At 40.6% G+C, this 13,450-nt stretch overlaps 1 protein-coding gene across 4 annotated transcripts in view; it reads right to left on the bottom strand.

Annotated features, from left to right (window-relative positions):
* tent4a (terminal nucleotidyltransferase 4A) overlaps positions 1 to 13,450 on the bottom strand; it is a 77,746-nt gene that overhangs the window by 15,964 nt on the left and 48,332 nt on the right. For all 4 annotated transcript variants that reach the window (XM_055659185.1, XM_055659193.1, XM_055659203.1 and 1 more), the window contains exons 8-10: positions 11,580 to 11,706; positions 11,404 to 11,507; positions 1,711 to 1,889 (exon numbers count right to left, since the gene is read on the bottom strand). In XM_055659185.1, coding sequence (XP_055515160.1) covers positions 1,711 to 1,889; positions 11,404 to 11,507; positions 11,580 to 11,706 — 410 coding nt within the window. The remainder of the gene's footprint in view (positions 1 to 1,710; positions 1,890 to 11,403; positions 11,508 to 11,579; positions 11,707 to 13,450) is intronic.

Raw genomic sequence — 13,450 nt, 5'->3', positions numbered from 1 at the left:
TGGGGGGGGGTCTCTACACACTACTTGAGAAAACTTTCCTGAACACTTTTGAGGAATTGCACCCCATTTAAACACTTCAACATTATGGTTTTCCCAGTCAATATTGGGAAAGTTAAAATCTCTGACCTGCAGCTGTCTGCAATCTCCTGCCATATTTGTTCTTCTAATTACCATTGAGTATCTGGGGGTCTGCAGTACACCCCCAACAAGGCGATCATCCCTTTCTTGTTCCTCAGCTCCACCCATATAGCCTCACTAGACGAATGGTCCTTAATGTCACCTCTGTCGGGACATCCTCCTTCAGCAGCAATGCAACGCCTCCTCCTCTTTTTCCCTCACCCCTGCCTCTCCTGAAACTCCTGAACCGCAGAACATTAAGCTGCCAGTCCTGCCCCTCTCTTAACCAGCTTTCCATAATGGCTACAACGTTCCAGTCGCTCATACCTATCCATGCCCCAACCTCATCTGCATTACACGTCAGGGCCCTTGTATTAAAATACGTGCAGTTTAAACCAACCCTCCTTCCTCGCTCTCTGCCTTTCACCTGCCTATTCTGAATGGATTTTCTTAGAATAAAGAGATGAGTGGTATCAAGAGTGGAGCATATAACTGCTTTGTTCAAGAAGGAACTGCAGATGCTGGAAAATCAAAGGTAGTCAAGAATGCTGGAGAAACTCAGCAGGTGCGGCAGCATCTATGGTGCTAAGGAAATAGGCAACGTTTCGGGCCGAAACCCTTCTTCAGACTGATGCAGGGTGAGGGGTGGGGAGAAGAAAGGAAGAGGAGCCAGAGGGCTGAGGGAGAGCTGAGAAAGGGAGGAGACAGCAAGAGCTACCAGAAATTGGAGAATTCAATGTTAAGCCACTGGGATGCAGACTGCCCAAGCGGAATATGAGGTGCTGCTCCTCCAGTTTCCGGTGGTGCTCACTCTGGCAATGGAGGAGGCCCAGGACAGAAAGGTCGGATTCGGAATGGGAGGGGGAGTTGAAGTGCTGAGCCACAGGGAGATCAGGTTGGTTAATGTGGACCGAGCGAAGGTGTTCGGCGAAACGATCGGCAAGCCTACGCTTGGTCTCACCGATGTAGATCAGCTGACATCTTGAACAGCGGATGCAATAGATGAGTTTGGAGGAGGTGCAGGTGAACCTCTGTCACATCTGCTTTATAAGCTATTGACAAATCTTAATGTGCAAGGGATGGAAACTTATTTTGCTGGCTTACGTACTGAACGTGTTTGCATGTTTGCAACTGACTTTGAAACTTGAAAAGGGAGACTCAAGTACTCAAAGGCCAACAGCTTTCTCACCTGAGTGTTTGAAGTCACTATCAATGCAACTGTTATATTTGGCTGTGGGCTCCCACTTGGGATGGGCAGTGTAGGTACTTAAGTTGCCATCAAAGGAGCTAATGCAGGGATGCCAAAGTGGTGAACGTTTGGAATTGTGCATGGTATAGAATCAGAATCCTGTCAAAAGCACCATTAAAAACACTTTCACAGCACTATTGTAACCGATTTAGTCAATATATTAGAATTTACTGTAAACTCTCTTCACTAAATCTAATTCAAAATTATGAGAAATTAATGACCCGTTATTCCAAATAATCAATAGAGTGAACAATCTATATTTTCAATTTCAATTTGCAATTTCAACTACAATCTTGGGCACAAACTACTAATGCTATTTAGTTTTTTTTAATGGCCATACTTACTATATCACTTCCAGACAGTGAAGCAGCTGATGAAGAGCAGGCTGATGAGAGCTGAAGTGGGCTGGACAAAGACATAGGTGATGCTTGGCTATAGGGAGATTCAGAATCTCTGCCTTGTTGGTGATCTCTGTTGACATTACCAGTCGTCTTATCCACTGGTTCAATCTTAACACCATTATCTGTTTTGGGAAGAACAAAAAAATGTGACATGTAGAGATACAGAGAATCAACAGCTTAAAAATTGTTTTAAGCATATGAACAAAACTTTTTCACATGGTTTTAATTCCACACCTGATACAAAACATCAGTTTTGCCATATTGGGTTTCTTTTTCAACATTCTGGTTCCATTGCTGATTTCCAGCATCCACAATGTCAATGTTAGCAATTTTTAGTTCTTAAACCTATACTTGAAGTATTGCAGCAACCCACAATACAGGATTTACAGAAAAAGACCAAGTTAGGTGCCAAGTATAATACTGTACCAAGGAAGATATCGCTTTTATCCTTCCATTGTGCAATTTTTTTTTAATTTATCCGCCTTTGCTGTGGAGAACTGGATATTTCTGGCAGAATATTAAATGTTGATGAAGATTCACATAAGGTATAGCACCGTCAGCTGCAGAGTAAATGCTTCTACAATTAAGTTATTGTTCAGGAAAGCCATATCCATAATATCCAATTATATAACTAAATAATGAAGCACAAACAACCCATGGTAATGAGAGTCATACAGCTTTACAGCATGGAAGCAAGCCATTTGACCCAACTTGCCCATGCCGACCAATTTAGCATTCTTGGCTAATCAAATTTGCCAGCATGTGGCCCATATCACTCCAAATCTTTCCTCCCCATGTTTCTGTCCAAATTTCCTTTGAATTTAATTGAAACATTATCCAAAAAAAAAAAATCAGTGTGTCACTGAGGCCAGCCAATCACAAAACTGTTTGGTGGAAGGGGCGGATCTAAAGAAAAATGGTGGAGTGGTGCAGATTAGCAGTGGTGACAGAGGACTCAGTCTAAAGTACAGAGGCTTTTCTGTGGCCATGAGCAAGACCATGATCAGTATGGTGTGTTGCTTCCTAGGTGTTGAGGTCAAGAATGTCATAGTGGGTACAGAGCATTCTGGAAGGGGAGAGGAGCCATTTGTAATAATGACCTGAGAAAGGAGAGACTAGGTTCTGCAAGAGTAAGGGAGAAAACTGAAAAGGACTTCCAGGGTTGTAATCTCATGACTACTCAATTCACATGCTAGTGAGTATCGAAACAAGAAGATAGCATTGATGAAATGAGTGGCTAAAGACCAGGAAGGCAGACTTCACATTTTTTTTTTAAGACTATTTGGATCTCTTCTGTGATTGGGATGGGTTAAACCAGAACTGGTGGAGAACCAATATTCTTGCATGGAAATTTTCCAGCGCTATGTAGGAGAACTTAAACTTGTGAGGCCAGGGCTTCAGACACCAAAATGAGAGCACAACAGGTGGGAAGTTTGACTCGCATGTAGAAAATAGAATATAGTCCAGAGGGATGAATGGGAGGGCCAGGTCAGAGCTCACAGGAAAGATGGCGAGCACAGAGTGTGGATAAGCACGAGAAATTATGATATTGTTGCAATCAAAGAAAGATGGTTGAGGGAAAGGTTAAGCTTAATGTTCCAGAGAGGCATGTAAAGAGGGGTTTTGCACTGCTGATCAGGGAAAGCATTCCAGCAGAACTCGTGAAGATACCCTGGAGGGATGAGACAATAAGCCACCTAGCAAAAATTAAGGATGAACAAAGGGGTGATCGCTTTGTTGGGTTTATACTAAAGACCTACCAATACTGAAGCATAGAAAAGTAGGCATATTGCAGAAAGGCGTAAGAGCAGGTTGTAGTAGTGTGCCATTATTATTTTCTAGATATTGACAGGGATTGCCTTAAGTACTGGAGCTATAATGGGGTGGAATTCATAAAATAAATCCAAGGTGCTTCTTTTTTTTTTAAGCAAAATGTATAGTCTTGCCAAGCAGGGGCAGTGAGTGGGGCTGGAAAAGTTAGAAGTGTCTGAACAAACCGGGAACTGGATCCATAGTTTAGTAAGCTTTAAATTAGTCATGGAAAAATAAGGTTGGTCTTAGAGTTCGGGCCTTAAACTGGTAAGAAAACAGTATTGCCATAGTGCAAGACTGGACCCGACACAAGTTGTGTGAGAAGGAACTGCAGATGCTGGTTTAAACCAAAGATAGACACAAAAAGCTGGAGTAACTCAGCAGGACAGGCAGCATCACTAGAGAGAAGGAATGGGCGACGTTTTTGGGTCGAGACCCTTCTTCAGATTGGGACGTAGATTGGGAGCAGCTGGATAAAGGGAAAACAATGCCAAATAAATGGAAAGCAAGAAAGTATTTGTGGAAAAATTAAGTCTCCTCAGGGAGTAAGTGGCAAGCTGTGTGTAGAGCTAGGACTTTTCAGTTTCTGAAGGAATACTTGTTAGGAGTATGTGGTTTGAGAATTAATTGAGGGGTTTGCCAATATTCTGGAGCACGTCTATACCATGACGTAGGAAGTGATGGAAATGTTGGTGCACACTAAGGCGGATAACTCCCTAGGTCCTGATGAGATGCGTCCCACGATTCTAAAGAGGGAAAACTGTGGCGGGTCTGATAAAGATTCCTGCATCGTAGTTAGCCATGCATAAAGTACCAGAAAACTGGAGATTACCAGCTTCTCTTCCAGATGAACCATAAAAAGCATCTTGTACCTGAATATAGGCAACTGCTCTATCCACGACCATAGAAAAATTGCAGATTGTGTACACAGTTCAGAGTTTCCAATCAAGACTTCACAAACCAGACTTTCCAACCAAACCCTATCAATTCCATCTAAACTTTGTGCCACCTTGGAAAAACCATTAATCAACATTTACACCCTGGTTAATCTGTCTTCTTTCCTTTCCTGTCAGGCAGAAGACACAAAAGCTTGAAAGCCTGTACAAGATTCAAGAATAGTTATTTATTTGTTATCAGACAATAAGACTTTTGACTCGACTCTGTAAGTGACCTCTTCGATGCCACGGGTGAATGGCAAATCTTCCAATCTACCTAGGTGTGGCCGTTTCCTTTTAAAAGTCTGCATCATCTTTGCACTGTTTATTTCCTTCTCTGCATTACCTGATGTATTCATGCATGGTATTATTTGTTTACTTTGCGCACAGTTTTCCACTGTATTTCAGTATGCGACAGAAATAAACCAATTCAAATAGCTACATCCTTGTAGTTATTGATCTTGCCTTCAGAAGTTCTCAGAATCAGGGTATTCCATTGGATTCCTCTCTTGTGCCTTATTAATGGTGGAAAGTACTTGGCGAAATCAGTAGACATGTCATCTACTTCAAAATATATAGCTTTTGCCTTTCCACAAAGCCACAGCATTTGACTAGTTTCAAAATGTTTCCGAATAAGTTAATCTTAAGAGGGCAAGTATAAATAGAATTATTGCATGTTGTGGGTAGAGCTTATAGTGACCATCCCCTGACACTGATGTGGCAAACTTTGCTTTCGACTTATCAGAATGAACGTATGCTGCATACAGGAATTGGACATTATGAATTCATTAGAAAACCTCTGGCCTTCAATTTGTGTCTTGAAGATTGTCTTAGAGTACTTCCCCATGATGATAGAGTGTAGAACTATGGGTAGTAATGAAACCAAACTGACATTTGCTTTCTGACCTTGAAATCACAAATTCCTTCTTTCTTCCTATTCCTCCCAGTGCACTATATCTTAAACACTGTAATGGCTGTTACAGGGAGAACGGAACCAGATTAATTCCATCGTTCAACAATGCCGCATTGCCATTAATCAATATCACCACATGTGTTTCACCATTTAATAAGATCTTTGATAGAAAGTCTCAAAAAAATCCTCACTTGATTGATCTTTAACGGGGAGTACACAATACAATACACCTTCTCTTGGAAATTGCAGTAGTAGACCACAAATTAGCGTACAACTCCATTATTCTTGGCAAATACAAAATGGCCAAGTTCTTCAGAAGGAAAGCCTCAACAATTAAAATACATTAGGCTGATTAAGTCTATTGTTGACAAATGCAAATGTTTATCTTCAAATAGAAGTATCTTTGGCTCTATCTTAAACGAGCAATCACTTATTCTGAAACAACGTTCTTGGGTTTTCCCATACATGGGGAAACAATCTACAGGCAAACATGGCCAGAATCTTAATTATATTGTTCATCCTTCTTGCAATGAAGTGCAATATTGCATTTGCACAATTATTTCCTACACCCAATTGCTAACTGCTTCACCCAGAGGTCATCCAAATCACTCTGTATGGGAATAATTCAGAGATTTTCTCCATTTAAACCACTGTTGTTCCATTCTTCTTACCAAATAGGATAACAGTACATTTGTCCACCTGACAAATTTTAGTCCACTCATTTTTCCTATTATGATACTCTCAATCTGCTTCTCTGTCTGTTTCCAGATTTTCAGAAAACATGTTACTTAAAGAAAAAGTACAACGTTTTCTGAAAATCTAGAGATGGGCAGAAAAGCAGATTTATTGGTCTATCACCAAAACAGACCAAAGACAAGGCCCTTACACTGATTTCTGCGAGACCCAACTCACCAATCCTGATCAGTCTGAAGAAGGGTTTCGGCCCGAAACGTCGCCTATTTCCTTCGCTCCATAGATGCTGCTGCACCCGCTGAGTTTCTCCAGCAATTTTGTGTATCACCAATCCAATAATGACTTTTCTTTATTACATAATGCTTTCCATGCTAAAACATATTACCCCCATGCATAAACTCTTTTGTTGAGAACAATATCAGCTTTTCCAGTCTAACCCAACAGCTGAAATCCCTCATTGAATTATTAGAACCATGCTACTAAAATGTTTTCTGTAGGCCCTTTCAAAAGTATGATGACCAGAATAGTCTAAACAGATGTGCTGTACAAAGTATTTGGTTGCATCATGGGCTGGTACAGTAATTACAACTTACAAGAAGCAGCACAGAGTGGTGGACACTATCCACCGCTCTATTCAAAGCATCTACATGTGCTCCTCTCACTGCCTAGTTTATCCTACAAAAGCCTAGCTTTTCTGTCACATATATTATGATACTCTCAATATGCTTCTCTGGAGATAGGCATGGAGCAGAAAGTAGAGAAGCGTGAAGTTTCACACCTCCATGTTTAGGAACACATTTGTTCAATGATCAGGTTTTTGAACCAATCTACAGAGTCCTAATTCTATCGTGACAAAAGACAATGGATCACCTCTTACACTACCGTGGACATGGTTTTCTAAATGTCTTAACTTTCTGCAGTCTGCTTTCTTTTAGAAACTATATCTAACATTTGTGCTTGTCTGATTTTATGTGCCATTGATTCTGCTGCAAGCAAGATTTGCATTGTACCTGCACCACACTGTACTTGTGCATATGACAATCAATTCACCTTGACAGGACCAGAATTGGATACAATGCTCCATAGAATCTAAAGTGCAAGGCCCCCATAACTTCATGCTGGTATATTCTGTGCCTCAAAATGATATAACCAGTTTTATACATGCATTACCTCCAAATTGTTCAACATGCCCTGCAACAGTCTTGGTTCCTTCAGAGTTAGGATATGTCTATGTGGCCATTCCTTATTTTATTACTGCCAAAGTGCATCACCACACACTTCGTTTAATTTCATCCACCTCTACCAATTCAGATAGCTCGTCTTTCAGATTTTTACTTTCCTTCTCATTGTTCATCACTTTAAACCGCCATGGATTACCAAATAAATTGGAAACTTTACTTTGTGCCCTGGTACCATATTAACCCACTCTTAGCACATCACTATGGAACACAATGATTTAGCATCCTCCAGTATGAATACCATTTATCATTACTCTGCTATCTGCCTTTAAGCTAATTGCATAAACATGTTGCAAATAACCCTTTAATTCCACAGACCTCAATTTTGTGTGGAACTTTACCAAACAACTTTTCAAAATGCATGCAGGAAACAAGTGCCATGATGTCCTGATTCTCAGTTCTAAAGCTTCCCCACAACACATCTGCTAGAAGAGTATTACTTTTACTATTTTCCATTCTGTTGCCATCTATCACAGAAGGATGAGAGGAGATCTTATAGAAACACATAAAATTCTTAAAGGATTGGATGGAAAATGTTCCCAATGTTGGGGGAGTCCAGAACCAGGGGTTACAGTTTAAGATTAAGGGGCCATTTAGGACTGAGACAAGGAAAAACGTTTTCACCCAGAGTTGTGGATCTGGAATTCTCTGCAACAGAAAGCTGTGGAGGCCACGTCACTGGATGTATTCAAGAGAGAGAGTCGGATATAGCTTTTAGGGCTAACAGAATCAAGGGATATTGGGAGAAAGCAGGAACAGGGTATAAATTTTGGATGATCAGCCATGATCATTTTGAATGGCTCGAATGGTCTCGTCCTGCACCTATTTTCTATGTTTCTATCGAGTGAATATTAGAAACATAGAAACATAGAAATTAGGTGCAGGAGTAGACCATTCGGCCCTTCGAGCCTGCACCGCCATTCAATATGATCATGGTGGATCATCCAACTCAGTATCCCGTACCTGCCTTCTCTCCATACCCCCTAATCCCCTTAGCCACAAGGGCCACATCTAACTCTCTCTTAAATATAGCCAATGAACTGGCCTCAACTACCCTCTGTGGCAGAGAGTTCCAGAGATTCACCACTCTGTGTGAAAAAAAGTTCTTCTCATCTCAGTTTTAAAGGATTTCCCCCTTATCCTTAAGCTGTGACCCCTTGTCCTGGACTTCCCTAACATCTGGAACAATCTTCCTGCATCTAGCCTGTCCAACCCCTTAAGAATTTTGTACGTTTCTATAAGATCCCCTCTCAATCTCCTAAATTCTAGAGAGTATAAACCAAGTCTATCCAGTCTTTCTTCATAAGACAGTCCTGACATCCCAGGAATCAGTCTGGTGAACCGTCTCTGCACTCCCTCTATGGCAATAATGTCCTTCCTCAGATTTGGAGACCAAAACTGTACGCAATACTCCAGGTGTGGTCTCACCAAGACCCTGTACAACTGCAGTAGAACCTCCCTGGTCCTATACTCAAATCCTTTTGCAATGAAAGCTAACATACCATTCGTTTTCTTTACTGCCTGCTGCACCTGCATGCCTACCTTCAATGACTGGTGTACCATGACACCCAGGTCTCGCTGCATCTCCCCCTTTCCCAATCGGTCACCATTTAGATAATAGTCTGCTTTCCCGTTTTTGCCACCAAAATGAGTGAATATTGGAAGATTGTGGCAAGCCCTTTTATAATCTCAACACCCAATCCAAGCAACCTTAACCAATCTCATCTGGAACTTGTAGTATTTAACTACTTAGCCTTTTGGTACTTTCCATAATTTTCATCTTTTTCATTTTGTCTCCCTTTCTGAAACTCTGGCAGTATCATCTCTCAAAGCACGGAATTAGTCAAAAGCAGCATGCAATCTCTAAAAAGGACTTCTAGCTGTTATTCTGTCATGTTATTAGTTCTAACATGGACCACAAAGAGTGGCTCCTCCTCTCCTCCAATAAATTAAAGATGTCCCTAATGCTACAACATACTAAGCCCCAATACTACTTACAAAAGAATGCCACGGGATTTTGCAGTCCTCCCTACTTTGTTAGCACTCATTCTTTCCAACCTCCTGTCCCCAGCAACTACTACTAATTTTGTCCTGATTCACACAGGTAGCAAGAGTACTGTACCAAATGGATAGGAATTCCATTGAAAAGGTCAGGATAATGGCTCGCATGGTTCATATCTCAGCATGTCAATACTTCTGTTCTCATTAGATCATGTGAAAGGAGTAGAATTAGGCCATTCGGCCCATACTGCCAGAGTCTACTCCGCCATTCAATCATGGCTGATCTATCTCTCCCTCCTAACCCCATTCTCCTGCCTTCTCCCCATAACCTCCGACACCTCTACTAATCAAGAATCTATCTATCTCAGCCTTAAACATATACACTGATTTTTCCTCCACAGCCTAGTGTGAAAAAGAATTCCAGATTCACCACCCTCTGACCTCTAGTTCTAGACTCTCCCACTAGTGGAAATACCCAATCCGAATCCACTCTATCCAAGCATTTCACTATTCTGTACATTACAATGAGGTCCCCCCTCATTCTTCTAAACTCCAGCGAATATAGTGCCATCAATCGTTCATTATATGTTAACCTACTCATTCCCGAGATCATTCTTGTAAACCTCCACTGGACCCTCTCCAGAGCCAGCACATTCATCTTGAGACATTGTGCCCAAAATTGCTCACAATATTCCAAATGCGACCCGACCAGTGCATTTGAGCCTCAGCATTACATTTCTGTTTTTGTATACAAGCTCTCTCGAATTAAATTCTAGCATTGCATTTATTTTCTTTACTACAGGTTCGGCTTGCAGATTAACGTTTTAGGAATCCTGCACCAGCACTCCCAAGTCCATTTGCACCTCCAATTTTGGATTCTCTCCCCATTTAGAAAATATAATCTACACCTTTATTCTTACTACCAAAATGCATGACTCCATACTCTGGTGTCCTATATGCCTTCTGCCACTTCTCTGCCCACTCTCCCAACCTATCCAAGTCCTTCTGCAGAGTCCTTGCTTTCTCCACACTACCTGCCCCTCCCCATCTGCAAACTTGGCCACAAAGCCTTCAATCCCCTCATCCAAATCATTAATATACAATGTGAATAGCAGCAGCCCCAGCATCAAGCCCTGTGGAACTCTTATAGTCATTGGCAATCAACCAAAAAAAAACCTTTATTGCCCCTCTTTGCCTTCTGCCATCTAGCCAACTTGATATCCATATCTGCCTATTTTATCGTCAACTTCTAAGTACTCCGTAACCTCATCCATTATAACACCAAAGTCAGACTAACTGGCCTATAGTTCACACTATAGACACAAAATGCTGGAACTCAGCAGGGCAGGCAGCTTCTCTGGAGAAGGAATGGGTGATGTTTTGGATCAAGACCCTTCTTCAGGCCATCAGTCTGAAAAGGGGTCTCGACCCGAAACGTCACCCATTCTATCTCTCCAGAGATACTGCCTGTCCCGCCGAGATAGTCCAGCATTTTGTGTCTATCTTCAGTTTAAACCATCATCTGCAGTTCCTTCCTATCGTTCCCACTATTCTGCTTTGCTCCTTTCTTGTGCAGCGGGGTAATATTGGCAATTTTCCAATCATCTATCAATGCTTCCACAATCTCTAAAGACACCTCTTTCAGAACCCTAGGGTGCAGTCCATCAGGTCCAGGTGACTAATCCACCTTCAGCACTTTCAGTTTCCCAAGTACCTTCTCTCTAGTAATAGTTCTAGCAGGTAGTTCTGAAAATAACAGAAATTAAACACAAACCTATAATATTGAGAGCCAAAATAGCATATGGAATATATTAGGTGGATCGATTCTTTAAAATAAAAATTACTCCAAGTACATATAGTAAAAAGCAAAACATTTTACCCTGAAGGAAACTAAAGAGCCTTTGCAAACTACATCTAGGTGAGGAGAAAGTAGTCAGAAGGGCCTTGTCAGAAAGACCCTAAATAGGTTTACCCAATGAGGTTCGCAAAGATTAAAATTTACACTTTAATCTGCTTCAATTCAGTATAGGAAAGTATTACTAACCAGAATCAGATGATCCAGGGATTTTCACCGCACCCCATTTCTTCTTGATCCACTCTCTGTAATCTATTACCTCTTGTGTCACTTTAATAATTCTTCCAAGAGTGCTGAAAAAATATATATAAAATATAAGGCAATGAAAATCCTTCATTATTAAATTCATTGTTGTAATATCCTACCTCTCAGAATCTCTGTTTGGATAAGATCTTGCCAACGGTGATACAGCATGACTTAGGACAATGTACGCATAATCAAAGACCTGCTTGACTTGCATGGCTCCATATGAACTCCTCCCTACATCATATCCTACCAGAAAGGAGAATTCAACATTCTTTGTCAGTTCTTAACATGAAGTACAAAATATAAACAAAGAAAAATCACAACAGCCCAGTTGCATTCATCCATTTTCTCACATCTGAATAACTTATTGCAGCATTCATTGGCCATTGTTTTGCAAACATTGATATTTGCTCTACAACTATCAGTTACGAGGCCAGCCACAGGATATGGTCAGGACTCGAGGGCAGGTTAGGACTTTATTCCTTAGAGCCAAAGAGGATGAGGTGTGATCTTAGAGGTGTATATGAGGGGGAAAGATAGGATAAATGCACTAATCTTTTAACCAGAAGAGAATGAAGAACTAGAGGACATAGGTTTAAAGTGAGGGGGAAAGATTTAAAAGAAACCCGAGGGGTAACATTTTCCACAGAGGGTAGTGAGAATATGGAACAAGATGTCAGTGGAGGTAGTTGAGGTGGGTACTATAACAATGTTTAAAAGACATTTGGACATGGATAGGAAAGGTTTAGAGGGATATGGGGCAAAAGTAGGCTCATGGGACTGGTGTAGACAGGAGATCTTGGTCGGCACGGGCAAGTTGTCCAAAGGGCCGGTTTCTGTACTGTACGAGTAAGACTACGACTGTCCAAATTCCTTTTAAAATCTTTGTCGTTGTGAAATCACTGAATATTGCATAACATAGTCAGAGTTTGTTTCACTACAAATTGTCCCAATTGGGTGAAAGGAAAGCAAACTCTCAAAATATGTAATGAGAAGAACTGAGTGAATGGTAACTGGCCTAATGTTAAAATGTCATCAGTAATGCTAAAGAGTATTTTCAACAAAATGAAGTTTTCATACCTGGGGGGGGGGGGGGATCTTACAAGCAAGATCACTCAATGAGAATGGCTTATTTTGTTTTTAAATGCCGAGATGTTAAATTTAGAATATTTAAATGCTTCAATCTGAACCATTCCATTTTCCCCAATCGGCAAGGCAGTGCCAAGACTCCAAAAGGAAAATTAAAAAATTGGAATAGTGAATAAACTGATAAGATACACCCAATTGGCTACTTTATAGTAGAACATTATGTTCCAATTCAATAGGCAATGTTTACAGCTAACCAGAGTGTCACCAGTATTAGTGCCACAATCTGCAATAAATAAACTGTACAGTACATGTAAAACTCCTACTGACTTCTTCCAAAAGAAACTGGCTAACCAGCTAATTTGTTATGAAAAGGTGAGACTCCAATGTCTTCATCATTCCTTAATTATTAACATTAACAATGGCAATCCATGCTTACTTCTAGCACTCAGATATTTCTATGAAACTCCGAAGACCAAACTCAGAGTTGAAAATTCTGTAAACACTCCACAGGTCAACCAACATCTGGTCCACTTAAAGGGAGACCTTTTAATATGATTTTATAGCAATTCACTAATTCTGTGAAATAAAAACAATTTATTGCTAGTAGGAGGAAGGAGAACAAATGTGTGACTACTTTAAGAAAATTTGAATAGCTCAGGTAATTATCTAGTGTATTAAAAATAGTGTATATTACAAAAGATGACAATTCAATCTAAACTATTGGCTGTAAATGCCTCGACTATAAAAGTCAAGCATGCGAATGACATGTTATGTAATTTTAGACCAAAATTATCAATCACAACAGAAAAATACTGATATTGATAAAAAACACACCTACTCCAAAATAATCAAAAATTCTGACACGAGACAAAAAGCCACTCGGCAAATGGGCAAATGATGC

Source organism: Leucoraja erinacea, chromosome 2 (assembly GCF_028641065.1).
Source record: "Leucoraja erinacea ecotype New England chromosome 2, Leri_hhj_1, whole genome shotgun sequence".
NCBI lineage: Eukaryota > Metazoa > Chordata > Chondrichthyes > Rajiformes > Rajidae > Leucoraja > Leucoraja erinaceus.
Note: the sequence above shows the minus strand (reverse complement) of the source record. Positions and strands in the feature narration are given on the sequence as shown.